Source organism: Portunus trituberculatus, chromosome 49 (assembly GCF_017591435.1).
Source record: "Portunus trituberculatus isolate SZX2019 chromosome 49, ASM1759143v1, whole genome shotgun sequence".
Classification (NCBI taxonomy): domain Eukaryota; kingdom Metazoa; phylum Arthropoda; class Malacostraca; order Decapoda; family Portunidae; genus Portunus; species Portunus trituberculatus.
In genome coordinates, this window is record NC_059303.1 from 14,863,209 (window position 1) to 14,890,708 (window position 27,500).

General features: G+C 39.8%; 1 protein-coding gene across 1 annotated transcript; it reads right to left on the reverse strand.

Annotated features, from left to right (window-relative positions):
- Window positions 1-5,219: 5,219 nt before the first annotated feature.
- On the reverse strand, window positions 5,220-15,892 carry LOC123499281 (thyrostimulin alpha-2 subunit-like). The gene is made up of 3 exons (XM_045247081.1): window positions 15,874-15,892; window positions 13,960-14,135; window positions 5,220-7,623 (listed from the first exon to the last, which is right to left on the reverse strand). Exons 1-3 carry the CDS (start codon window positions 15,890-15,892, stop codon window positions 7,531-7,533), a joined length of 288 nt encoding a protein of 95 aa, XP_045103016.1. The 3' UTR covers window positions 5,220-7,530.
- Between the last annotated feature and the right edge of the window lie 11,608 nt (window positions 15,893-27,500).

Consider the following 27,500-nt stretch of genomic DNA (forward strand, 5'->3'; position numbering starts at 1 on the left):
GTGAAAATGGAAATGATTGCGGAGTGGGCACGTGAAGAAAGGGAGAGAGAAGAAAAGGAAGAGAGGAGGAGGAGGAGGAGGAGGAGGAGGAGGAGGAGGAGGAGGAGGAGGAGGAGGAAGAGGGGAAATAGAATGAGGAGGAGGAGAAGGAGAAGGAGAATACACAGAAGAAAGTGAAAATGAAGGCAAGTTTGAAAGTGCAAGAGGAGGTGGTGAAGGAAAATACACACACACACACACACACACACACACACACACACACACACACACACACACACACACACACACACACACACACACACACACACACACACACACACACACACACACACACACACACACACACACACACAGAGAGAGAGAGAGAGAGAGAGAGAGAGAGACATTGGTATAGTGGGAGGTGTATTATCTGTTATCGACACAGCCAACCACACTAATGCAATTCTCCCCGCCAGCGACATAACCTGGAGCGGTACAGGAAAGCAGTGATGGGAGGGCGGGAGGGGACGGAGGCAGCTTGGAGGGAGGGGGCAGCAGGAAAGGGGACCAATAATCACAGCAGAAGTGGGAAACCGTGGCTGTGGGGATTACCTGAGGCCACTTATCAAATTTCTCGTCGTCCTCTTCGTCAGTAGAGATTCCCCGGGGCTCCTTTTATGTAGTAGGTCGTGTGTCATGTGGCCTGGTGTGGCTGTGGGTCCCCTCGCTAAAATGTTCGTATCTGTATTTTTTATGGAGGTTTTAGTCGACACGTGTGGTTTATATATATTTTTTGTCTTGTTGTTTTCTTTCTCTATCTCTCTTTTGCTTCACCGTTTTGTCAGTTTTGTCAGTTTGTTGTGTTTGTTAGTTTGTTTTTGGAGGTTCTTTTCTTTATTCAATTTAACTCACCGTCGCTTGCAATCTTTCTCTCCTCTTCTCTGGTGTGGGTGTTCCTTTTTCTCCAGTCTTGACTCCAAATTTTCACTTTTCTTTGCACTTGTCTATCTTTTTTTTTTACCACTCCCGTTCCTTCTCTTTTTATTCTTCCATCCTTTTCTTCCATATTCCTTATTATTTTGTCCTCTTTCACATTTCTGTTCATTTCCTTCAGTCTCACGTACAAATTTGACCTTTTCCTTACCCGTGATCATCTCTCTCTTTTAACTACTTATGCTGTCTCCTTCCGTATCTCTCCACCTTTTCCTTCTCTCCATGCCATTACTTTTCGTGTATCTTCAGTGTGTTTTTCGTTTCCTCTCGTTTTGTAACCTGAGGAGAGCGTGGAGTCTTGCGGTGATATGTCTCTCCGCCACGTGCTAAGTAGGTGTAGTGGAGCCTTCACACAGTGAGATGGAAAAATCGGAGAGGTACGTGAAGGTAGCGGTAGAATTCAGGCCTTTTTGAGGAGGACGAAGAGGGAGACTGAATTAAGGTAAGACAGGGGTTGAGATGCAGAGGAAGAGGTAGAATGAGGCAGGGTTTGGAAGGTAGAGGAATAAATTCAAATAAGATATCAAGTACAACAGAGAGGTAGAATTCAGATAGTTTTTTCAGGTGGGGAGGAAGTAAAAGTGGTGATGCAGGGTTGGGATTTAAACACTTTAAACATTTTAAGCACTTAATGTATTTGCCATTTGTACATTGAATTTAGGGGTAAATATACAATTTTGACAAACATCCTTTCTTAAGCATAACGTTATGGATAAAGTGAAAAAGAAAGAACATAATGACATAAGAAAATGAGGAAGGCTGCAAGAGTCTGTCAGGCTACACGTGGCAGTCCCTGTGTGAGCAAAGCTACTTAATTCCATCTATGATCCTCATCCATAAATTTGTTTAATCTTCTTTTAAAGGTCGCTATTGATTCAACAAAGGATGTTGTACTTGCTGAGTGTGTGAAGCGTGTCGGGACATCACTCCACATCTTGTTGTCGAAGTACAATAGTGAATATGTGAACAGTTTTAGTTGGTGGGTTTAGTGTGTGTGTGTGTGTGTGTGTGTGTGTGTGTGTGTTGGTATTGTGTTTGATAAGTGTATAGAAGTTCTGTATTATTGTCTTTACAGTTGATTTGTTTGTACATATAAGATGCAGTATTGAATATTGATAAGTCAGTAAGCTTCATTATATCTAAAGATTTACGTGAAGGATGTGTGATGGCAAGGTATTCACCATTTGTTATTGTTTGTTATTGTTCAGCGGAGGATGAAGAGTGAAGGGGCGTCTGAAAGGTAGAGGAAGAGACTTTGACGGGTTAGGAAAGAGAAAGCAGGCAAAGTTGGCGTGGAGGAGGACTCGACTGGATTCTTATGTCATTGCGACGATCAAAGTTTCATTCGCTTCATTCGGAATAGAAATTAAACCTTTCGCAGCAGGTCATCAAAGGCAGCTTCCTCTTTGCGTGAGTAACGACTTAATATGGAGTGCTCATGAAGGATAGAAAAAAAAAGATTCCGGAAAAACTGTAACTTTTTAATTTTTTGCATCCTGGAAGAGACAGAAGGTTCTTGATAACGTGAAGAGTTTGGCACTAGTCTGAGTGACGAATATGAAAGTTAGCCACCCCGACACGCACCTTCGCTTCCTGCACACACACACACACACACACACACACACACTCTCTCTCTCTCTCTCTCTCTCTCTCTCTCTCTCTCTCTCTCTCTCTCTCTCTCTCTCTCTCTCTCTCTCTCTCTCTCTCTCTCTCTCTCTCTCTCTCTCTCTCTCTCTCTCTCTCTCTCTCTCTCTCTCTCTCTCTCTCTCTCTCTCTCTCTCTCTCTCTCTCTCTCTCTCTCTCTCTCTCTCTCTCTCTCTCTCTCTCTCTCTCTCTCTCTCTCTCTTCATATATCCCATGCACGCAAAATCCATAAAAATAATCTTCTACTTATGTGTTTGTTTTTCCTTCAGTAAATTCTGAGCCTCCTCCCGGAACCTCTGAGCCGGGCGGTGATGAAACATACCTCCTTACCTCGCACGTGCTCCTCTTCAAGGCTTTTCATTCCCCCCTTCCCTTGAGTCCTTGAGCGTCTAAATTGCAGCCGTGACGAGCAGGTTCATGCACTCCCCAGCGTATGACATAACTGAGCTACATGTTGTAACTGTGCGAAAGGAACCTCTTCAGTACTGGGACGCATTTTTGCCATGAGTTTTAGGTATGATTAGGCGGATTTATTGACATTAGGAAGAGTTTATGAGGTCAGAAGAATAATGGCCACAGTTTTCACTATCTTAATCCCCTTATGAGTATAAAATCACTGCATAGTAAGCAAAATAAGTATAGAAACGTCTCTTGGTGCTAAAGGGAATAAAGGCAGAAATTGCATGATATTTAAGATAGTAAAAAAAGAAGAAAAGGTATAAGATTATGTTTGAAGTATATAATGCATTTCGCTCAAGATAAACTGATGGCAAGTCGTACAATGTGCAATAAGTGTGTATCATTTTATTTTCTAATGCATTCATGTATCACATAGGTCATAGGAACGCAAACAGTGTACGTATCCTTAGTAATAAAAAAGATATATTACGAGATTGTAAAAAGAATAGATTAAATTGGGATAAGATTGATAGAGAGCCGTAGAAATGCAATAAGTGTGAATCTCTTTATTTATTTCTCTTTGTAATGCACTTGTGTATCGCAGAGGTTGGGATGCAGGGCGAATGTAGTACGAGGGAAAAGTTTGGTGGTAATTAGCAAAAGTTCAGTGCTGCAGAAAAAGTCTTGATTACACTCCATTTTGTGACTTTGTGCCGACGCGTGTTTGAGACAGTCTTGTATAAAGTCAAAAGTATGAGCCTTCCATTGCAATTTTCCTATTTACTTGCAGCTTTTTTATATAGTAGTGTGACTTTCCCTGGCTCTCCCTCAGTGCTTTGCTTAAGTATGGTAAGTAAAATGGAGATAGTTTTGTAGTGTTATATTTCTTTGGTGCCTGATTGTAAAATACATGACTTATTTATGTAAGAAGGGAAAACTGGTCGAGGGCAACATAAAACGAAAAAAAGACCCACTTATTTGCCTGTCCTCTAGCAGGGCCGAAAGAGTTACCCAAAATGAAGGGAGAAATGTCTTGAAACCTCCCTCTTAAATTAAGTCAAGTCATAGAAAGTTATAAATACAGAAGCAGGCAGGGAGTTCCAGAGTTTACCAGAGAAAGGTATGAATGATTGAGAGTACTGATTAACTTTTGCATTAGAGAGTTGGACAGAGTATTGGTGAAAGAAAGAAAAAAAGTCTTGTGAAGCGAGGCGAGGCATGCAATTAGAAAGATCAGTAGAGCAGTTAGCATAACGTGTGAAAATGTAATATTCTATCTGTGTATTACCTTTTTTTTCCTCTTTGCTTCTCTTACTGAATTTCCTGTTTCCAGTTTTTCCATTTCTTTTTTTGTGTAGTTTCATTTTTGTTGTTTTTATTGTGATATCTTTGAACTTTTTCCTTCCTCTGTTTCCTTTCAGTTTTCTGCTTTTGTCACACTTTGTTTTATTTTCTATTTTAGTCTACGTGACATACTTACCACACAAGAAAATTAACACGAGTTTATTCCCGAAAACATTAAGAGATAACTATTTCTTTCCTCGGACATCCTGCACCAGCTTCTAAAACTCTTTGCCTCTTGGGATTAGCAGCTTTTCCTTTATTCTTTCCATGTTTGCGAATCTTTCATTTCTCTTTCTTTTTCAGTCTTTCTTCATGTTTTTGTTTCCTGCCGAGCTTCTCGTCATCAAAGAACAAAGTGTGGATATTTTATTTCACTTGTCCTCTCATGTCTGTCTTTTTTTATATATATATTTAACCCCTTCAATACTGGAACACATTTTTAATTTGAGATTTGTGTACTGTGAGACCATTTTATTAACATTAGGAAGGGTGTATGGAGATCACAAGATTAATAGCCAGAGTTTTCACTATTTTAATCCCTTAAGTACTGGGACACATTTTTACCTTAAGATTTGTGTAACGTTAGACCATTTTATTGTCATTAGGAAGAGTGTATGGAGGTCACACGATTAATGGCCACAGTCTTCACTACTTTTATCCCCCATATGAGTTTCTGAAGGTGTAGAAAATCACCAGATAGTAAAAAGAAGGAATATGGAAACGCGTCATGGTACTGAAGGGGTTAATATCCTTTCCCTATGACAATTTCTTCAAGTTTATATTCTATTCATGATTGTTTTCCTGTCCTTCATTTCGTTCTCTGTTACATCAGGAGAGTGAGGGGAAATAAAAGGTTGCGGTAACGGTGTACACTTTATATATGTACAGATAAGGAGCATAGGATTAGTGCACACCCACCAGCCCGGCAAGGTGAGGCAGGTAAACGCGAATCAATATAATCTCTTTAGTGTGTGTGTGTGTGTGTGTGTGTGTGTGTGTGTGTGTGTGTGTGTGTGTGTGTGTGTGTGTGTGTGTGTGTGTGTGTGTGTGTGTGTGTGTGTGTGTGTGTGTGTGTGTGTGTGTGTGTGTGTGTGTGTGTGTGTGTGTGTGTGTGTGTGTGTGTGTGTGGAAAAATGGATGAGTAGATGCGTAGGACAGAGTGTGTGTGTGTGTGTGTGTGTGTGTGTGTGTGTGTGTGTGTGTGTGTGTGTGTGTGTGTGTGTGTGTGTGTGTGTGTGTGTGTGTGTGTGAGTGTGTGTGTGTGTGTGGTTTGAACATAGTACCATACCATTTACCAGTGGACAGGTCGAGTCGTCTTACAATACACACAGCATTAGTGAAAATAGATAGACAGTTATGATACGAATATAATTTTGTCTCTAGCTAGATAAAATAGCATTACTTATCCTTACGGTGTACACGGTATTGCATTAACAGGTGTGGAAAAGAGCTGGCCGTGGACAGGTGTGCCAGGAATGTGCACGAAGAAGGCGTGACAGTGACGGGATAGTGTCAGTACAGTGCCAGTCTTATATCAGTACTATTTGGGCTACTATCAAGGGGAAACAATGCTTGAGGTGATAGTCAAGTGGTTGGCTTAGAGAGAACTGATAAAACTGCTGGTAACGTTGTCGTACCGCAATTTGTAAATACCCTACATGAGCAGAGTGTTTTGGAGCGTGGCTGGAAGAGAGAGAGAGAGAGAGAGAGAGAGAGAGAGAGAGAGAGAGAGAATGGGGGGGTGGGTGGGAGGTGGAGTACGTGCGTGGTGCAAAACTCACTAAAGGGGAGGGAAGCGCACGACACGGTGTGAGGGGAAGGTTGTACAGTGAAGGGCGGCTGGAACACGCTGAACAGGTGGAGTTGACATGATATGCATCGAGAATACTACATCAAGGGGCTGTTTATATATATATTTTTTCCATCCTGTCCAGAGAAACTTTGATATATACTGAGTGGAATGCAAATTGACAAATGAATAATAAAATCAATGCTGGAATGGCGCGGCAGTGTGTTTGATAAATAAATGGCTAAATAAATGAGTTTTGTTATCTAATTTAGGAAATAATTAACGGTGATGAAGAGAAATGTTCCCGACGAGTGCCGGTGGAGGAATTTGCGATTGGACTTTTCATTGAAAGACTCAAATGCACAAAGTGATTGTTTATTACTACTTAATGGAAATCTGTATTAATGAACTACAGAAACAAAATATTAAGGAATAGTTTGTGTCCTTGATAATAATAACATGATTCTGGCGGTGATGCGGTGACGAATTGTGATGTTGACTGATGAAGATGACGGCGGTGATGTTGATAATAATAATAATAATAATAATAATAATAATAATAATAATAATAATAATAATAATAATAATGATAATAAATGTATAGATCACAGGTATAATAAAACGTATCTAGGGTCGAATAAAACTCCTTATTTATTTTCCAGTAAGTTATTCATGTTAATTATAGCTTTTTCTTGATTATTTTGTCATGAGCACATATTATATTGATGGAGAGAGAGAGAGAGAGAGAGAGAGAGAGAGAGAGAGAGAGATGGGAAGATCCAGCCACTGTGATGAATGAGGAGAAAGCAAGTAATGACGAGAAGAGGAGGAGAAAAGGAGGGACAAGTTATTATACATATCTTCGTCTAACTCAAAAATGATGTAACCTTTTTTTTCTCCAGCCTCTCATCATCCTTTTTTTTTTTTTTACTCTTCCTCCTCTTCCTCCTCCTGTATTTTTTCTATTTATTTCTTTCTCAATCTCTTTCTTCTCTTTCTCTGGTTCTTTTTGTGATCATTGCTGACTTTTGTGCTCCTAACTTTCATTTTTTTCCTCTCTAATAATTTACTTTCATTTTTCTAATCAGCGTTTTCAGCTTTTTTTCACATCTTTTCAGTATTAATTTTCATCTCAACATAATATTTCCACACGAATTTTCATGATTTTTTTTTCCTCACTGCAGTTAGTCATCCTTCTCCTTAACCTCTTCATCCTCTCCCTCCGTCTCCTCCTCCTCGTTATCTCCCATTTTCACCCTTATGACAGATTATCCTTTTCCTTCATCTGCGTTTCCTTCACCGTCAGCGCCTCTTCTTTCTCTCTCTATCGTCATTTATAACTGGTTGCTCTCTTCATCTCGTTTCTTCGTCTCTCTTTGCCCTTAATACTTCTTGCAGTGGAAACAGTCACAGGTGCTGGCGGACTTAAAGATCAGCTCTCTTGGTCCCTCCACGCACATCACCTTCACTTTTACCTGCAGGAGAAAGATGCGGACTATTAGTGCTGTGGTGGTGGTGGGGGTGGTGTAAGGAATAAGAATGAGGATCAGGGGGTTAATGAAAGGATTAATGGGGAACATGAGGACAAGGAAAGATTTACACACACACACACACACACACACACACACACACACACACACACACACACACACACACACACACACACACACACACACACACACACACACACACACACACACACACACACACACACACACACACACACACACACAGACGCACGCACGCACACGCACACGCACACGAAAAATAAGTAACCCAACCTAAGGGGTTGAAAAAAATAAAGAAAAAAAGTACGGAAATGAAGATTAATGAGAGAGAGAGAGAGAGAGAGAGAGAGAGAGAGAGAGAGAGAGAGAGAGAGAGAGAGAGAGAGACTACACCTTCCTAATGCCTCTATGATTATATTCTTTATTATATTTTCCTTTTAAACTTAATTGCAGTAGATGTTTTTCCTCCTCTGTTCGCTTTAATTAACCTAACACTCTCTCTCTCTCTCTCTCTCTCTCTCTCTCTCTCTCTCTCTCTCTCTCTCTCTCTCTCTCTCTCTCTCTCTCTCTCTCTCTCTCTCTCTCTCTCTCTCTCTCTCTCTCTCTCTCTCTCTCTCTCTCTCTCTCTCTCTCTCTCTCTCTCTCTCTCTCTCTCTCTCTCTCTCTCTCTCTCTCTCTCTCTCTCTCTCTCTCTCTCTCTCTCTCTCTCTCTCTCTCTCTCTCTCTCTCTCTCTCTCTCTCTCTCTCTCTCTCTCTCTCTCTCTCTCTCTACTATACTTTCCTCTCCAGCAGTCTCCTTCCTTTCCCTATCTTCGTATCCTCTTCACTCCTCTATTTCTATTTTTCTCTATTTTTATTCTGTTCCCTTTTTCTGTAGTTATTAATCAGCAGGTTGTTTTTGTCTTTCATGTTTCCTTTCTTTTTTATCTTTCTTCTTGATCTTTGTTATTTTTACATACTCATTAGTTTGTTTCATATTGTTTCCCATTATTTCTATTACCTTTCTCCCTTCATATCTTTTCTTTTCCTTGTCTCATCTCTTTTTCTCTTGTTCCTCTTTTTTTCTTTTCTCTCATTCACTTTCCTCGAGTCCTTAAGTCAATCAACAAGTCTTTCTCTCCTTCTTTCTCCTCCCATTCCCTCTTCCTTTTATCTTTTTCTTTCCTTAACTCATCTTCTATTTTCTCTTTTAACTTTAATTTTTACCTTCATTCACTTTCCTAGACTCCTTAATCAATGAACAATTCTTTCCCTTCTCCTTCCCCTTCCCTTTCCCTCTTCCTTTCATCCTTTCCTTTCCTTAACTTATCTTCTGTTTTCTCTTTTACCTTTATTTTTTTTATCCCCCATTCACTTTCTTCAACTCCCTAATCAGCAAACAAGTCTTCCCCCTTCTTCTTCCCTTTCTTCCCTTTCCCTTCCCCTTCCGGTTCCCTTTTCCTTCCACCCTCACTAACAACTACCTCACCTTCCCCTCCCTCTCCTTCTCCTCCCTCTCGCCTTGCCCTCTCTCTCGTCACTGGGATTCCCTCACTCACTACCTGGGAATCTCGTGCTCTCAACATTACATCATTTGTTACGAGAGCTCCTGTCTGTCTAATGCTGAGAAACTATTACGAGGTCAGTGTCTTATGCCAGTATTTAGAAAGGCCTTCACTTCTTACGACGACAATTTTTAAGGCCACAGAGACAACTAGCCGGGTTTTGAAGACAGTTTCTCCTTTTAATAAACTAGAAATCTTACTAATTCATCACCAGAACTACGAAAATACTCCTAAAAACACAAGTATCTTCAACTAGAGACTTTGGAAACCAGTGATAGTCAGAGGGCAAAGCGTTTCAGAATACTGGTAGTTTCCTGCTATCGCTTCGTTTTCTTTGATGTTTTTGCTCGCCTCTTGTGAGTCATGGTAGAAATGTTTTATTCATAGACGTGTTTAGTTCACTGAGTTATTATGTTGTGTAGTTTGTTTCTCCGCTGTTTTTTGTTTGTATTTGCACAATTGTTGAGTATTTAGTGTTCTTTTGTCATTGTGTGCTCATCTATAATTCTGTCTAGTTAATTGATTTATTTATCTTATGGTTCATTACTCAAGGGTGTTCTGTTTACTTATTTGGTGTGAGCGCTTACCCTCTTACAGCCTTTTCATTAGCATTATGGTTACTATTGCATACTATTGTTATTATTTTTATTATTATTATTATTATTATTATTATCATTATTATCATTATTATTATTATTATTATTATTATTATTATTATTGTTATTATTATTATTACTATTATCATTATTATCATTATTATTATTATTAATGTTTTTATTATTATTATTGTTATTATCATTATTATTATTATTCCTAGTACTACTACTACTACTACTACTGCTACTACTACTACTACTACTGGTACTACTACTACTACTACTACTACTACTACTACTACTACTACTGCTACTACTACTATCATAACTACTACTACTACTACAACTACTACTTCTACTACCACTACTACTACTACTACTATCACTATCATTAATATTATGAAAAGTGATGAACACTCTTTTACATAATATGGACTTACTTTTCAATCTTTTTTCTGAGATTTACATTTTCTTTTCCCAAGAGTGAAGCATTGTTTTTGTATCGGCGTGGCTGATGGTATTAATACTATGAGCACTGCCTTTACGGAGGTTTCAATCTAATAAGTGCAAGCGTTTATTGAATCTCCATCCCCTCCCTTCCCTGTTGATGCCTTAACCACATTTTGCACTCTCGACCTTTGCAGAAATAGATCCAGTAAGGTATTTCCATCGATTCTTGGGGATTCATCAGGATACTTTACCTCAATAACAATAACAATTTCAATATTATATGTAGTACGATATCAATGTTAATGTTTATCGAATTCTAACTTCCTTCATCTTAATTTCTCAACATAATTCTTCTTCGCAACACATTCGCATCATTGACTGAGTTTAAAGTCAATAAGTGCTGGCAAGAATGTGACTTTTTCTTATTTTTTTTCCTTTTATCTTTTTTTTCATGTGTGATTGGGTAGACTCGCTGTTCGCTGATTGGTGATTGGCAGGGGCGTGGGTGTGCAGTGCGTGGGCGTGAGTGCGGACCAGTAAGTTCCAGGTCACGTAACTTTTTCCTTCAGTCACGTTGGGAGCAGAAATAGTTTCTCGCTTTTTTCCTCCTTGAGTTTTTTTTTTTCCAGACGAAGCTGAAGACAAGGACAGTGTTTGATTTGTTCCACGTCTACTGATGAGAAAGGAATTCATTCTTTCTTCTCGTCTTATTTTGTCTTCCCTGTCTTTTTTTAATATCTGTGTTCTCTAATCTTTTTTTTATTTACCTATCTTTGCTTATCTAATTCTTTATCTATTTCTTTCACGTCTGCTAATGACAAAGGAATTCAATCTTTCTTCTCATCTTATTTTGTCATCCCTGTTTTTTAATCTAATATTTGTCTTCTTTAGTTATTTATCTTTTTCTTTACTGTCACTTTATAAAGAAAATGTCTTTTTTCCACATCTGCTTCTGACAAAGGAATTGTTTTTGTTTCACCTCATCTTATTTTATCTTCCCGGCGGTTATAATATTTGTTTTCCGTAATTATTTTTTTTTTATTTTATTTTCAGAATTACTTGACAAGGATAAAGTTTGATTTGTTCCACGTCTACTGATGACAAATGAATTCAATCTTTCTTCTCGTCTTATTTTTATCTTCCTTGTTCTAATATTTGTCTTCTCTAATTCTTTACTTATTTATCTATCTTTGCTTATCTAAACCTTGATTTATTTTTCCTCCATGTCTACTGGTGGCAAAGAACTTAAAGCTTTCTTCTTGTCTTTTTTTTTACTTCCCTGTTTCTTTTAATCTAATATTTGTTTTCTCTAATTTTTTATTCATTTTTTTCTTCTTTACAGTTACTTGACAAGGACGCTGTTTGACTTTTTTTTTCCGCATCTACTGTTGACAAAGGAATTCATTTTCTCTTCATGTTATTTTGTCTTCCCGGTGTTTAAAATCTATTACTTGTCTTCCCTAATTCCTTTTTTTCAATTTCTTCTCCTCACAGTTACTTCACAGCTACTAAACTCTGGTAAACTCTCTACCTGCTTCTGTATTTCCAACTTCCTATCACTTGACTTCATTCAAGAGGGAGGTTTCAAGACATCTATCCCTTCACTTTAACTAACTCTTTCCAACCTGCAAGGGGACTGGAAACTAAGTGGGTATTTTTATTCTATTTCATGTTGCCCTTTGCCAGCTTTCCCCTCTTACATAAATAAAAATTGTACCTCCTCTTCAACTAGTAGGAGGTAAATCAAATCTCTCTCTTCTTACATCATTTTGTCTACTTTTAGCTTTTCTATATTTACATTTCTTTCTCTGCTTCTCTAATTCAATATTTGTTTCCTCTCATGTTCTTTTTTTCTTCCTTCTTTCCACAACTTGTTAGATTTATTATTTCCTCTCGTCCCACTTTTGTTTATTCTATTCTTGCTTGTTTTAAACTTTTTCAATTCAACTTTTTTTTCATATTATTTAATCTCTCTCTCTCTCTCTCTCTCTCTCTCTCTCTCTCTCTCTCTCTCTCTCTCTCTCTCTCTCTCTCTACGGGCCATTATGAGTCTGTACTGGTCTATTTAACACGTCTACTCTAGCTTGCGTCACGCCCTTTTGAACTCTAGCCCAAGCGTAGAGAGAGAGAGAGAGAGAGAGAGAGAGAGAGAGAGAGAGAGAGAGAGAGAGAGAGAGAGAGAGAGAGAGAGAAGGTCCTTACTAGTAGGTCATCTTTATAATCCTATACTCATATGAAAAGTGTTATAATTAATGTATTAATTAATAGGGATACAAAACAAGTATGAGCAAATGAAGAGAATGCTACGAAAAGTCAGTCAATATTATAAATGGCGCATGGATGTATTATTATTCTCTGCTTTTATTTTTGTTTTTTTTTTTCAGTTGTCTCCTCGTCTCCTCTTTTTTTTTTCAAGCCCTTCTCTTCTTCCCATTTTTCTTTCCTCTTATTATCAATAGAAGTAAGAAAACAAAGTCACGGAAGTAAAGGAGTAAAGGAAAAAAAAAGGTAAAAGAGAAAAGGCTTGTCGTGTGTTTCTTGACGCTGTTCAGTTCTTTATTCATCTCTGGTCCTTTCTTATCACGTCCACTTATTTACCGCCCTGAGGAACTACCATTATTAAGAGGAAAAGCTCGTGTGCTCTCTCTCTCTCTCTCTCTCTCTCTCTCTCTCTCTCTCTCTCTCTCTCTCTCTCTCTCTCTCTCTCTCTCTCTCTCTCTCTCTCTCTCTCTCTCTCTCTCTCTCTCTCTCTCTCTCTCTCTCTCTCTCTCTCTCTCTCTCTCTCTCTCTCTCTCTCTCTCTCTCTCTCTCTCTCTCTCTCTCTCTCTCTTAGATACATATAATACAAACCTTCTTTTGAGTTCTAAAAATCCTACATTCTTTCTTGTTCAGCTTTACTTACATTTACCTTCTTTTCCTTTTATCTTTACGAAAACATTATTTTTCTACTTGTACTACATCCATATTCATCTATTCACAGCAAAACTTGTATACCCTTTGTCTATTTTGTCCTTTTTACCTCAGTTCTCCTTACATTCACTTCTAATTTTCATCTATCTCTTGCGAAACATCCATTTATCTAGTTCTACATAGCCATCGATTTATATTAAACCTCATCAACTTTTAGCCAATTTTCATATCCCACGTTAGGCCAAACTTCCATTCCTACAGCTTACAGTTTTTGACACGAGCACTTAACGCCCACATATGTCTGTATTAACATTATTCCAAAGTCATACACCTGTTATGTTCAGCTCTCTTTTTAAATTTACCTCTCACAAAACGATATTTTTTTTCGCTGGCCGTACAACACCCACACTCATTTAAAGCGACACTCCTATACCGTTAGTCTATATGACCATTCCCTCCTCCTGGGCCATGCAAAATCCATTCTCAGTCTTTTTACAATCATACTTCACTTCTTTTAATACTGGGATACATATCTACCTTGAGATTTGTGTATGATTAGACCGTTTTATTGACAATAGGAAGAGTCTATGGAAGTCAGATGATTAATGACAAGAGTTTTTCACTATTTTAATCTTCACATAAGTTTCTGAAGCTGAATGAAATCACTAAATAATAAACAGAATAAGTATTTAAACGTGGCATGATATAGAAGGCATTACTGCCTGACCATTCCCCTTCCACTAAGCCAAGCAAACTCCAATCTCAGTGTTTTACAGCCACACATAACTCCTTCCAATACTCACGTCCTCAGTCTCCATGATGTTACAGCACTGGCCGATCGAGGTGACCACTTGGTGAGGATTATACACAAGTGTTTGCCAGGCTGACGGCACTGACCACGACTCGCAGTAGCCCCGGCACGCGTTGGTCGTGATGTCAAACTCAACACACTCTGGGATGCTGATGCGCCGCGTGTGACCTTGAGAGAAAGAAAACGGAGATGGCTAAGTTACGTGAAAAGTTATGTGAAAAGGATGAGACTAGTGTGGAGTTCAAGTAGAAAGGGAGGTTGAGGGTGAGTTACGTAAGATGTGAAGTTACTGGAAAGAGAGAGAGAGAGAGAGAGAGAGAGAGAGAGAGAGAGAGAGAGAGAGAGAGAGAGAGAGAGAGAGAGAGAGAGAGAGAGAGAGAGAGAGAGAGAGAGAGAGAGAGAGAGAAGGGGGAGGGATAAGAAGCAGGTAGTCATTGATAAGAAGGGTAAAAGGAAAATGTTAGTGAGAAGTGACAAGAGTAAAGCTTTAATGAAAACTTGACGAAGAATAGAAACACGGCTGAGCAACAATGTTTTAGGAGGAGGAAGAAGAAGAAGAGGGGAGGAGAAGGAGGAGGAGGAGGAGGAGGAAGAAGAGTAGGAAAAGGAGGAAGAGGAGGAAGAGGAGAAACGTAGCGGACATCAAAGAAAAAAATAATTAAAAGTGAAATATATAAATCCAATTATAATTTACTCTCTCTCTCTCTCTCTCTCTCTCTCTCTCTCTCTCTCTCTCTCTCTCTCTCTCTCTCTCTCTCTCTCTCTCTCTCTCTCTCTCTCTCTCTCTCTCTCTCTCTCTCTCTCTCATTTCTCTCTCTTTCTGTGTGTGTGTGTGTGTGTGTGTGTGTGTGTGTGTGTGTGTGTGTGTGTGTGTGTGTGTCCCGTTGCGAGTCGTTAAGGTAAATTTATCACGCTCTTTGCGACGAGACTCATACATGTTTTTTACGTAAATATACACAAAATTGTGTGTGTGTGTGTGTGTGTGTGTGTGTGTGTGTGTGTGTGTGTGTGTGTGTGTGTGTGTGTGTGTGTGTGTGTGTAATTCATCTCGATCGCCTGCTGGTCACCCAGCCAGTCTTCCCCATCACGGAGCGAGCTCAGAGCTCATAGACCGATCTTCGGGTAGGACTGAGACTACATCAACACACAACACACACCGGGAAAGCGAGGCCACAACCCCTCGAGTTACATCCCGTACCTATTTACTGCTAGGTGAATAGGGGCCACACATTAAGAGGCTTGCCCATTTGCCTCACCGCTTACCGAGACTCGAACCCGCCCCCCTCGATTGTGAGTCGAGCATGCTAACCACTACACTACGCGGTGTGTGTGTGTGTGTGTGTGTGTGTGTGTGTGTGTGTGTGTGTGTGTGTGTGTGTGTGTGTGTGTGTGTGAACACTCTACACATCTCCATTCAATAAATTCTGTAATGAAGAATTGTTGTATATATTCATGTTTCATAAATTCATAGCCCCAACAGATTTTGCATTTCATGAAGCACACACACACACACACACACACACACACACACACACACACACACACACACACACACACACACACACACACACACACACACACACACACACACACACACACACACACACACATTAGTTTCGTTGTTACCTTTATTCGTTGAACCATTGCAATAAAACAATATTCAGAACATATTTTTGCCGTATACATTTTTTCCCTAATAGTTCAGTAAATCATTCCACCAAACAAAATTTTCTAGTGTGTTTTTCCTCTCGTGGTTCATTTTTTCTTTTCATTTCTCTTCGCGTCTTTTGGTGGCGGCGGAGTTCCCGGGTTTAATTATGCCATGTTCGTGAAAAAAGTATCGAATTACTTCTCTTCGTTAAGCACTGTAACTCGCTACGCTGTGTTTGTGCCGTTCATTCCTCACCCTGTATGATACTCTCCATTATTCCAGCTTATTTTTCCACGTTGGTGTAGGATGTGGAAGTGTAGGAGGAGAAGGAAGAGGAGGAGGAGGAGGAAGAGGAGGAGGAGAAGCACGAGGAGTGAAAAGAAGAGGAGAAAAAGGAGGAGGAATTAAATCTTTATCTTCCTTTTCTCTCTTTCTCAATTCTTCACAATTTTTTCTCATCTTTACAATAACCTACAAGGAGGAGGAGGAGGAGGAGGAGGAGGAGTAGCAGGAGGAGTAGAAAGAAGAGGAGAAAGAGGAGGAGGAATTAAAACTTATATCTTACTTTTCTTTCTTTTTCAACTCCCCATCACATATTTTTCCCATCTGTAGTCCTCTTCCTCCTTTTCCTCTTTACCCACCACCACCAACCCCACCACCACCACCACCACATCGTCTTCTATGCGCCAGTTATCACCTTTCCTATTATTACGGCTTGTTTACTAACCATTAGTACACATAGGCGCCAGGGGCTGAGGAGCGTGAGATTAACCCTTGATCCTTGAGTCCACTGAAAGAGCCGCCCCCTTCCTGCCGCTACCTGTGCTCATTACCTGTCCTTAATGAGGCTCAGCGCGAGGGTGGGTGGGAGGCATAAAGGTGTGGCTCGTGGGTTCAGGTGAGTGAGAGAGAGAGAGAGAGAGAGAGAGGGGAGAGAGTAAGAGAGTGAAATATATCATGCGAGGTTTTTATTTAACGTTGTTTTGTGTTGTGTTTTGTGTGCTTGGGATTGTGTTTTCTGTGTGTGTGTGTGTGTGTGTGTGTGTGTGTGTGTGTGTGTGTGTGTGTGTGTGTGTGTGTGTGTGTGTGTGTGTGTGTGTGTGTGTGTGTGTGTGTGTGTGTGTGTGTGTGTGTGTGTGTGTGTGTGTGTGTGTGTGTGTGTGTGTGTGTGTGTGTGTGTGTGTGTGTGTGTGTGTGATGGCACATGTGTGACAGACACTGCCAACTCCTCTGACACTCTTTGTGACGTGACACTCAGTGTAGTGCAGTGCGTGAATAGTGCTAGTGAAGTGAAAAGAACAGTGCTCCATTTACATGCTGACCATCTTGTATATTATCTATTTTTAAGTCTTGTAGAAAAAGAAAACCCTTAGAAAAACGAGAGAGAGAGAGAGAGAGAGAGAGAGAGAGAGAGAGAGAGAGAGAGAGAGAGAGAGGTGTGAGAGCTTAGGAACTGTAATCAGCAATAATGCAAAACAACAAGGCAGAACCAATCACAGTAATTGGAATCGTCAGTTTATGTTTGGTAATTCACATACACATGATTCCTTTCCTTGCCTTACCTCCTCTTGTTCCCTCTCTTCTCATCTCTTCTCCTCTCTCCTCTCTTCTTTCCTCTCTTCTCTTCTCTCCTCTCCTCTTCTCTTCTCTACCGTCTTCTTTATCCTACACTTGCCTCCTCTCTTTTCTCATCTCTCCTTTTTCCTCATCTCTTCCTCACCCATGTTATTTCCCTTTTCTTTCCTCTCCTCTCCTCTCCTTTTCTCTCTTCCTTACCTCACACTTGTCTCTTCTCTTTTCTCATCTCTCCTTTTCCCTCATGTCTTCCTTTTGTCCTGCTCTTCTTCCACCTTATTTCCCTCCTTTGTCTCCTTGTGTCTCTTTCTCGTGTGTTTCTCCTTCTTCCTTCTCCTTCCCTTCTTGCTTTGCTTCCTTTCACTTTTTGTCACGGAGTTGAAAAGAAGGACCGCTGTCTTTTCTTTCCCTTCCCGTACCCTTCCTACCTTCCTTTCTCCAAGCACATAGAAGTGAATATTTCAGCTATTCCTCCTCTTCTACCTCTTCCTTCTCTACCACCCCTTCCTCCTCCTCCTCCTCTTGGGTGCCAGTTATCGGAGAGTGAATAATCAAAAGTGCGCCTTAAGACTTCGGCGAGGAAAATGACTGAAATTATCTGATATGAATACAAGGCTTTATGTCCTTACTGGAGGTCCTCGTTGCCTCTAATCAGTGACCTTTATCGCTGCTACGTATCGAGGGTGAAGGGAATTTATCCTTTCTTTTTTTTTCTCCCTCGTAGTAGTAGTTCGTTATTCAGCGGAGCGTGAAGGGCGGGGCTGGGAGGAACTTCACATACACACACAGAGACTGGACTCGGTGCCGCTTCGCCGTGTTGAAGGAAATGAGAAAGTGTTGTCACCTGTTCTTGGTGACGGATTGGTGACGGATGGTCAGTGAAGCGTCCCTGAAGTAAAGGAGGAGAAAGAGGAAGAGAAGGAGGAGGAGGAAGAAGAGGAGGAAGAGGAGGAGTAGTTGTAGGAGCGGATGATAATGAAGAGTAGGAACCAACAGTAGTAGTAGTTGTAGTAGTAGTAGTAGTAGCAGTAGTAGTAATAGTAGTAGCAGTAGTAGTAGTAGTAATAGTAGTAGTAGTAATAGTAGTAGTTAGTTAATAGTAGTAGTTATAGTAGTAGTAGTAGTACTAGTAGTCGTAGTAGTAGTAGTAGTAGTAGTAGTAGTAGTAGTAGTAGTAGTAATAGTAGTAATAGTAAAAGTAGTAGTAGTAAAGTAATAGTAGTAAAAGTAGTAGTAATAGCAGTTGTAGTAGTAGTAGTAGTAGTAGTAGTAGTAGTAATAATAATAATAGTGGTAGTAGTAGTAGTAGTGGTAATAGTAGGTATAAAATAAAAAAAGAAGCAGGTGGATGTTTAAAAATGGCAATAAATATTTGTGGACTCCAGCGTGACAAGTTTAGGCAGCAGCAGCAGCACGGACATTTCTCGTTTTCTGTGAATAATAAATCCCTCCGCAGCTTTATAAATAGAAGCAGTATTGAGGGAAGCGTGAGTTACCGTACAGCTGTGAGAGGAATTGTCAGAAAATACCCAGCAACTTATGTATATTTCTTCAGTAAATGTGCTTGTGTAGATCCTCACCGTGGGAAGTTATGTTGTAAAAGGAAGGGGAGACAAAATTAGAAGTGAAGATGAAGCAGTAATCGTCAAATACCTGCGAGTAAAATAACATTAAGCAAAAATAATTGAATAAAATGTTTAGGAAATATGAAAAAGATGAGTTTTTTGTGTATGAGAAAACTAAAACACCATTCAGTTCATAGAGAAATAAGAGAAAGGAGAGAAAATATAGTTCGAAGAGAAAATGAAGCAGTAATCGCTAAATATATGCGAATAAAACAACATTAACTGAACTACGAACAGGAATGTGAAAGAAATGGAGGTGAACAGATTTAGATTATGACTACAACGCTCTGGAACTGAGAAATGAAGGAAATTAACTAGTAATGAAATAAAAAAAGAAAGATGATGGATGACAAAGAAAAATAATAAAAAATAAAGAATAAGGAAATAACGGAGAAATCTTTGAAATCCTCACTTTTATGATGGAAAAAAAAGCGACGAAGTTGACAAATAAACGCAATAAAAAAAAGAAATTGAATGAGAAAAAAGAAAAAATAAAGAATACAAGTAAAGTACACACATAGACCTTTACAATTTTGCCTCTTACAATGATACAACAACAAAAACAACATAAATTTGAATACATATGTCCTTATCCATACGGCTAATCCTTTCGGCTCTGTAAGTAGACTGGCAACTGAGAGGACATTTTTTTCCTTCATGTTTTTGTTGTACTTAGCCAGTTCCCTTCTCTAACAACAAAAACAACAACAACAACAATAATAATAACAACGACGAAAACAAAAACGATGATGGATATTTTCATATATATATATATATATATATATATATATATATATATATATATATATATATATATATATATATATATATATATATATATATATATATATATATATATATATATACAAGAGGGAAACTAGCCAAGAGCATCAAAATATTAGAAAGAAACGCCCACTTTAAATGCAAGTTCCCTAATAGACTGGTGTAGAATTAACAGAAAAAGCAGACAAATGCTGAAAAGGCATTGAATTCTCTAAACACTTCAGGATTTTTTACGTATATTCTTTCACCCTGAGCATCGCCTTCAGGTTTACGAGGATTAAAAAATTTCCAAGCTTAAGACTGAGTCAGAGAAAGTTGGTTGAGTAATTAAGTTAACGTCTAGTAACCAAATTAAACGCTAACGTTCTTGGACTTGAGAGTGAGGGCGAGTGAGAGCGAGTATGAGAGAGAGTGAGTGGAAGAGTGACTGCGTTAAGATTTATGATCATGATACTAAGGGGTAGAGAGAGAGAGAGAGAGAGAGAGAGAGAGAGAGAGAGAGAGAGAGAGAGAGAGAGAGAGAGAGAGAGAGAGAGAGAGAGAGAGAGAGAGAGAAGAGAGAGAAGAGAACAGAGAACAGAACAGAACAGAACAGAACAGAACAGAAGAGAGAGAGATAGATAGAGAGGAGAGAGAGAGAGAGAGAGAGAGAGAGAGAGAGAGAGAGAGAGAGAGAGAGAGAGAGAGAGAGAGAGAGATCTGAATACTTCATCCAACAGATTCTAAAACTAATCCAATGGTGATAAAAAAAGTCATCCCTAAAATTCTCTCTCTCTCTCTCTCTCTCTCTCTCTCTCTCTCTCTCTCTCTCTCTCTCTCTCTCTCTCTCTCTCTCTCTCTCTCTCTCTCTCTTGGTAATGGTCGCCTTATTTTCCTCCGGAGAAGACAAAAAAGAGCCAGTGTGTGTCTTTTTGCTATCGATAAGTACAATTGTAAGGTTGTGTTGCGATGCTCCTTTGTCTTGAGGAAGGAGATCAGCTGAGGGTTCTGTCATTTATTGTTTTCCTTCGCCCTCTTTTAAAGTTCCCAAAGATTCCATTTATTTCGAAAAGATCAGATTTTTTTTTTTTTTTGCCTTTTTTTCAGTTGGAGTTGATAAAGTATTTTATTTTTCTACTTGATCTTTTTTTCACTATTTGTTTGATGATTTATGTTTGTCTTCATCTATAATTCTTTTTCTAATGGTTTTTGGGTTGAGTTTAGTCTTATGGGACTCTGATGATAACTTCCATTGTTTCTTTTTCTTTACTCTTTTTCGCTTATCACTTCCAATTCTCTTATTTATCAAGTGAATAGTGTTTTAGTCTTCTCGTACCTGACTTTCTCACTTTTTCCGTATTTCATAATCCTCATATTCAGTTTCTTTTTGTTTGAAGTTGTCTTACTTGCAGGTATTTGGCGATTACTGCTTCATTTTCACTTCTATTTTTTCTCCCCCTCCTCTCATTTCTCTATTTCTCTCATGCACGAATTTCTCATCTTTTTCATATTTCTTAAGCCTCATTTTCAATTTTTTTTTTTTTTTTTTTTAAAAGACCAACAAAGCGAACATTACCCCTTTGATAACCTCCCTTTTTTACCCCAATCTCTCGTTATTAATATCCAAGACCACATTACCGCCCCACCAGTACACCCACACATCCACAGACCCACAAACTCCATTACGACAATCTTTACGTAACGGGAAACAAGTAACGCCCACACTCCTATTATTGGGGAAGGACAATTTACGTTAAGGCGTTTTGCTCCCTCTTCCTCCGCGACTCCCGTAGGCGTCGCTGAAGGCTCGTCCACTAAGCAGGTTGATGAGTAAAGTTTGTCCTCGGAGAAGTTAAGTTACGCGTCCATTGCAGGAACCATTATCTGAAGAGGTGGTGGTGGTGGTGGTGGAGGTGGTGGTGGTGGTGGAGGAGGATAACAGGTCACATGGGACAGCAGAAGACAAGACACACCCTTTTTCTTCTCTGAATGCACCCGGGAGGAGAAGATGGATTAAAAGAATGGAAAGAAAAAGGAGGAGGAGAAGAAGAAGGGTGGAAGAGGAGTAAGAGGAGGAGGAGAAGGAGGAGGAGGAGGAGGAAGAGGAAGAGGAGGAAGAAAAGGAGTAAGGAAGAATAATAGCAAGGAATTATTCGCACTTCTTCCTACATTTATCTCTCTCTCTCTCTCTCTCTCTCTCTCTCTCTCTCTCTCTCTCTCTCTCTCTCTCTCTCTCTCTCTCTCTCTCTCTCTCTCTCTCTCTCTCTCTCTCTCTCTCTCTCTCTCTCTCTCTCTCTCTCTCTCCTTAACCTTGTATGTCACCTACCGTACTGATGAAGATGGGTAATAAATTCAAGGGTTAATGAAGTGAATAGGGAAGGGTGATGTGGTGAATGACAGACGAATAGAATTAGGCGTCTTAGTGATGAGCCTGTGACCTTGTACCAATCAAATGAAAGCCTCCAGTGTCAGGTGTCGTATTGATGAGGTGGTTTTATTTATCTTTTTTTTTTTTTTTTTACCTTCATGGTGGTGGTGGTGGTGGTGGTGGTGTGTGTGTGTGTGTGTGTGTGTGTGTTTTGGTAAGGTGTGTTGTGTTCAATCGTGTTTCGCTCGTTTGTTTTCTGTTTTCTCCTGCGGTATTTTTGTTTCATTTACCCCTCCTCCTCCTTCTCCTCCTCTTCCTCCTCCTCCTCCTCCTCCTCCTCCTCCTCCTCCTCCTCCTCCTCCTCTCCTCCTCCACTTCCTCCTCCTCCTCCTCCTCCTTTCTCCTCGCCAGGTAAAATTTTAGTGTTGTTATGCATGAGGTACACGTCCCAGCTGATTCATATGTACACTCTCTCTCTCTCTCTCTCTCTCTCTCTCTCTCTCTCTCTCTCTCTCTCTCTCTCTCTCTCTCTCTCTCTCTCTCTCTCTCTCTCTCTCTCTCTCTCTCTCTCTCTCTCTCTCTCTCTCTCTCTCTCTCTCTCTCTCTCTCTCTCTCTCTCTCTCTCTCTCTCTCTCTCTCTCTCTCTCTCTCTCTCTCTCTCTCTCTCTCTCTCTCTCTCTCTCTCTCTCTCTCTCTCTCTCTCTCTCTCTCTCTCTCTCTCTCTACTCCTCTGCTACTCTCACCATTAATAATTTCTCTATATCCGTAATAAATACTTCCCTCCCTCCCTGCCTTACATATTTTCTTATAACGCGAGGTGGAATAAATTGCTCTTCTCCCTCCTAACTATAACTCGTGTGTTTTTCATCCTATCGCCCTTCCAGTTATTTTTCCCGGATCCTTTGCCATCACCTTACGTGCTCCATGGGTGAAAATTATGGTAATCTTGGTATTTTTTCAGCCTGTAATGGTGTGGTGTGGATACAAGTGAGTGATGCTTTGAGTACTGTTGGTGATTTCTGAGATCTATGATGTGGATTAGCTTTTCTATTTCTCTTTACCTTTCTCTTTCTATTCAGCTCGTTCTACTTCTCTTTGCTATCCCCTGAAGTGCTACGTAGATGAAAAAGTAAGTTGTCTTGGTGTGTTTCCTGCTGTAATGGTATAGTTAAGTGTAGCTCAGTGATGCCTCTCCTACAAGTGATAATGTCCTGGAACCATAACGCAGATTAATTCTGTCATCTCCATAGTCACTTACAACTTTTTACTCACATTTTTATGATACAATTTCGTAAATGCGTAACTTTTTAGATTAGAAAGAGCAAGGATAACATTTTTTTCTGTATATTTTTTCTATGTATCTATGGAATATTCTTTAACAGAGTTCTAAATGTTATACTAAATGAATATATCACTCGAGATTATTAATATATGACTAGATCTCACTGGGTAATTATATTTCACTTTCAGGCGATGGCAAAAGGGAGGTTTACTTCGCTTTGTGTTCATGCCTTGCTCTCCTTTTGTTCAAGCAAATATAGGGATCAGAGAAACAGCGAGGCATTTCGTTAGTAAATTGTGTAACGTGTAGAGAGGTAAACGAAGTGTGTGTGTGTGTGTGTGTGTGTGTGTGTGTGTGTGTGTGTGTGTGTGTGTGTGTGTGTGTGTGTGTGTGTGTGTGTGTGTGTGTGTGTGTGTGTGTGTGTGTGTGTGTGTGTGTGTGTGTGTGTGTGTATGAAGACGACGAACCAAGTGATGGCAGTTTCCAGCATCGCAACAAACGTGTCTTTTCTCACACACGATCTCTTTATATTCATTGTTTTCCTCTACCATGTTTATCGGCTTTACATAAATTCCACGCAGAGTATGTGACGCCACGAAGAGAGAGAGAGAGAGAGAGAGAGAGAGAGTGTGTGTGTGTGTGTGTGTGTGTGTGTGTGTCTTCCTGTATTTTTCTCGTTTTTCTTGTTAAATATCTGTTTTCAATATTGATTTAGTTATTATGACTGTTGTTTTCGTCCCTCACATGTATTTTCTCTTTTATCTTTATTGCCAAGTTATTTTTTGTCTTCTTTCCATATTTTCTTTGTTAAACTTGCCTTCTTTCTCTTATAATTGCTTGTTTTTATGGTTTTCGTTTATTTTCTGCTTAATTTTCATCCTCTTGTTTAAAATTCATTTTTATCATAATTTCTATCCTCTTCGTGTCATTTTCTTGCACTATTTCTTACCTAAAATTCTTCCTATCGCTCTAAATCTTTTCAGTATTCTAAATTACTTCCCCTTTCCTTTATTAATCCCTTCAGCACCATGACTCGTTTCCATATTCATCCTGTTTGCTATTAGGTGATTTTACACAGCTTCAGGAACTTATTGGGGAATTGAAATAGTGTAGACTCTGGCCATTAATCTTCTGACCTCCATAGACCCTTCCTAATGTCAATAAAATGGTCTAATCGTACATAAATTTCAAGGTAAAAATGTGTCCCAGTACTGAAGGAGCTAAGTTCACGAGTTATGTCAAATCCTTTTACTTTACCCTGTCATGAATGGTTTAAGTCAAGAGTGAGCTGCATTTTCATCATTTCACGGACAACACACCTTTTATCCATCCTATGTGTGTGTGTGTGTGTGTGTGTGTGTGTGTGTGTGTGTGTGTGTGTGTGTGTGTGTGTGTGTGTGTGTGTGTGTGTGTGTGTGTGTGTCTGTCTGTCTGTTTGTGCTTAATTCTTACACGTTGCTTCAGTGTTGTTGTTGTTTTCTATTTCTCTCCTTTCTCACCTTTTTCAAATATTGCAAGTAATCTCTCTTTTCCCTTTCTCGTTCTTCCTTTTTCTTTTTCCGCTTTGACTCTCGATGATTGAATGTACGTGTTTGTCTGGTTTGTTCTTTGTTTTTATTTCTGTCTGAATGTCTGTTTTTGCTACTATTCTTATCATCGCTGTCTGTCTGTCTGTCTCTGTGTGTTGCGCTGGAGGAATGAATACTTGGCAGACACACACACACACACACACACACACACACACACACACACACACACACACACACACACACACACACACACACACACACACACACACACACACACACACACACACACACACACACACACACACACACACACACACACACACACTGGCACTCCCTACCTTCTGCCGTCCGTATTTCCATCTTCCCAGAATCTGAACTAATTTAAGACGGAAGTTTCAAAACATTTATCCCTTTCATTTTTGGCTAACTCCCTCTGACCTGCATGGGGACTGGCAAATACGTGGGCCTTTTTTTATACTTTCTGTTGCTCTGGGCCGGTTTTTCTCTCTTACAAAACACAGATACACACAAAAAATCTCTCTCTCTCTCTCTCTCTCTCTCTCTCTCTCTCTCTCTCTCTCTCTCTCTCTCTCTCTCTCTCTCTCTCTCTACTTCCTACGCGCGTTAGATCAAGTGACAAACGCGCGCTATCGGTTCAGAATCTTCAATATATAAAAGCCTTCCCTTCAATATTTCACAACCTTTCGGCCTTTGAAGGTGAGTTTACTGTTCGTCAACAATTCAGGCTGAGCCCCCGAGGAGGATATACACACCAAAGAAAGGGACGATAGAAAAAAAGAACATAGGGATCATGCTGACAAACTTGCGAACAGACTGACATACATTTACACACACACACACACACACACACACACACACACACACACACACACACACACACACACACACACACACACACACACACACACACACACACACACACACACACACACACACACACACACACACACACACACACACACACACACACACACACACACACACACACACACACACACACACACACACACACACACACACACACACACACACACACACACACACACACACAGTCTAGGGTATTTGTAATATTTCTTGTTTTTATGAAGAAACGTTTAAGTCTCTTTATATATTTGGTTTTGTGTCCATTTTTCCATGTTTCCAGCAGAGAAAGAGAGAGAGAGAGAGAGAGAGAGAGAGAGAGAGAGAGAGAGAGAGAGAGAGCCACAGATTTTACTGTTTCTTTCTCTCTTTCTAAAATTCTTGCCAGAGTAAGTCCCAAAACTGTCTTCAGTGTTGTTCTCAAAACGATCTTTTCAAACGTCCACTGTTTCTCTTTCTTTTCTTTTTCATTAACACGAACGCTTTGTTTTTTCCTCCTCCTTCCTTTGTTGTTGTGAAAGAAATGAGGGAGGTATTTATTTTCACCCCCTCCTCCTCCTCCTCCTCCTCCTCTCTTCCTCCTCTTCCTCCTCCGACTGAATGATATAAAAAGAATGAAAAAATGACGAAATAAAAAAGAAAACGGGAAAAGATACCCAAATCAACAGGAGAGAGAGAGAGAGAGAGAGAGAGAGAGAGAGAGAGAGAGAGAGAGAGAGAGAGAGAGAGAGATAATACATACGAGAACTGTTCATTAAAGGTGGCTCATTGTGTGACACTCCACTCTCTTCATGTTAGTGAGTCACGTGACTGTTGGAACCACTTCACTAAGACAAGGAGGAGGAGGAGGAGGAGGAGGAGGAGGAGGAGGAGGAGGAGGAGGAGGAGGAGGAGGAGGAGGAGGAGGAAGAAGAGGAGGAGGAGGAATACAAAGGAATACAAATGAATACAAAGGAAGGAACAGATAGCAACAGCCCTACTGGGTCTAACGAGGCTGTCTGTGTGCCTATCCTACCACTACAGATTCTATGAGTTAGAGGCTGAAGGACACTAGGGTTCAAGGAAGAAAAACAAGAACGCACAAAGAGGAGGAGGAGGAGGGGAAGGAGGAGAAAAAGAGAACGAATAAGAGACGACGAAGAAAAAGGAAGGTAGACATAAGATGAGTAGAAAGGAATCAAGAGAGTTAAAAGGAAAAAAAAACAAGAAAAAATTAGAAAAAGGAGGAGAAGGAAGAAGACGATGATTAGAGATGAAGAAGGAGAAAGGAAGATAGCAATAAAGAGATCAGTAAAAGCGAAAAAAAGGAAGAAAATCAAGGCCTGAAGGATGAAAAGGAGAAGATGAAAGAAAAAAAAACTAGTAATAAACTAAAAAAAAAAGAGAAATGAAGACATCAATAAAGAAATCAGTAAAAGAGAACAAGGAGAAGAAACAAGACATGGAGGAGGAAAAGGAGAAGATGGAAGAAAAGGACGACGATAGAAAAAAAGGAGAAATGAAAATAGCAATAAAGAGATTAGTAAAAGAGAACAAGGAGGTAAAACAAGGTAAGTGGAGGGAAAGGAGAAGGAAAAGGAGGAGGAAAAGGAGCAGGAATAGATGGTCAGAGAAAGGGACCGAAATTTTTATGGTGTGAGAATAATGAAGGAGAAAACTTGAGGACTGGCAGAGAGGAGTAAGAAGAAGGAAAAAGACGAAAAAAGGAGGAAAGAAAGGAAGAAATAAGAGAATATATGAGAGAGAGAGAGAGAGAGAGAGAGAGAGAGAGAGAGAGAGAGAGAGAGAGAGAGAGAGAGAGAGAGAGAGAGAGAGAGAGAGAGAGAGAGAGAGAGAGAGAGAGAGAGAGAGAGAGAGAG

Coding starts and splice junctions, on each gene's coding strand:
- LOC123499281 (XM_045247081.1), bottom strand. Junction 7,624..13,959: donor ACATCATGGAGACTGAGGAC/GTGAGTATTGGA, acceptor TTTCTCCTGCAG/GTAAAAGTGAAGGTGATGTG.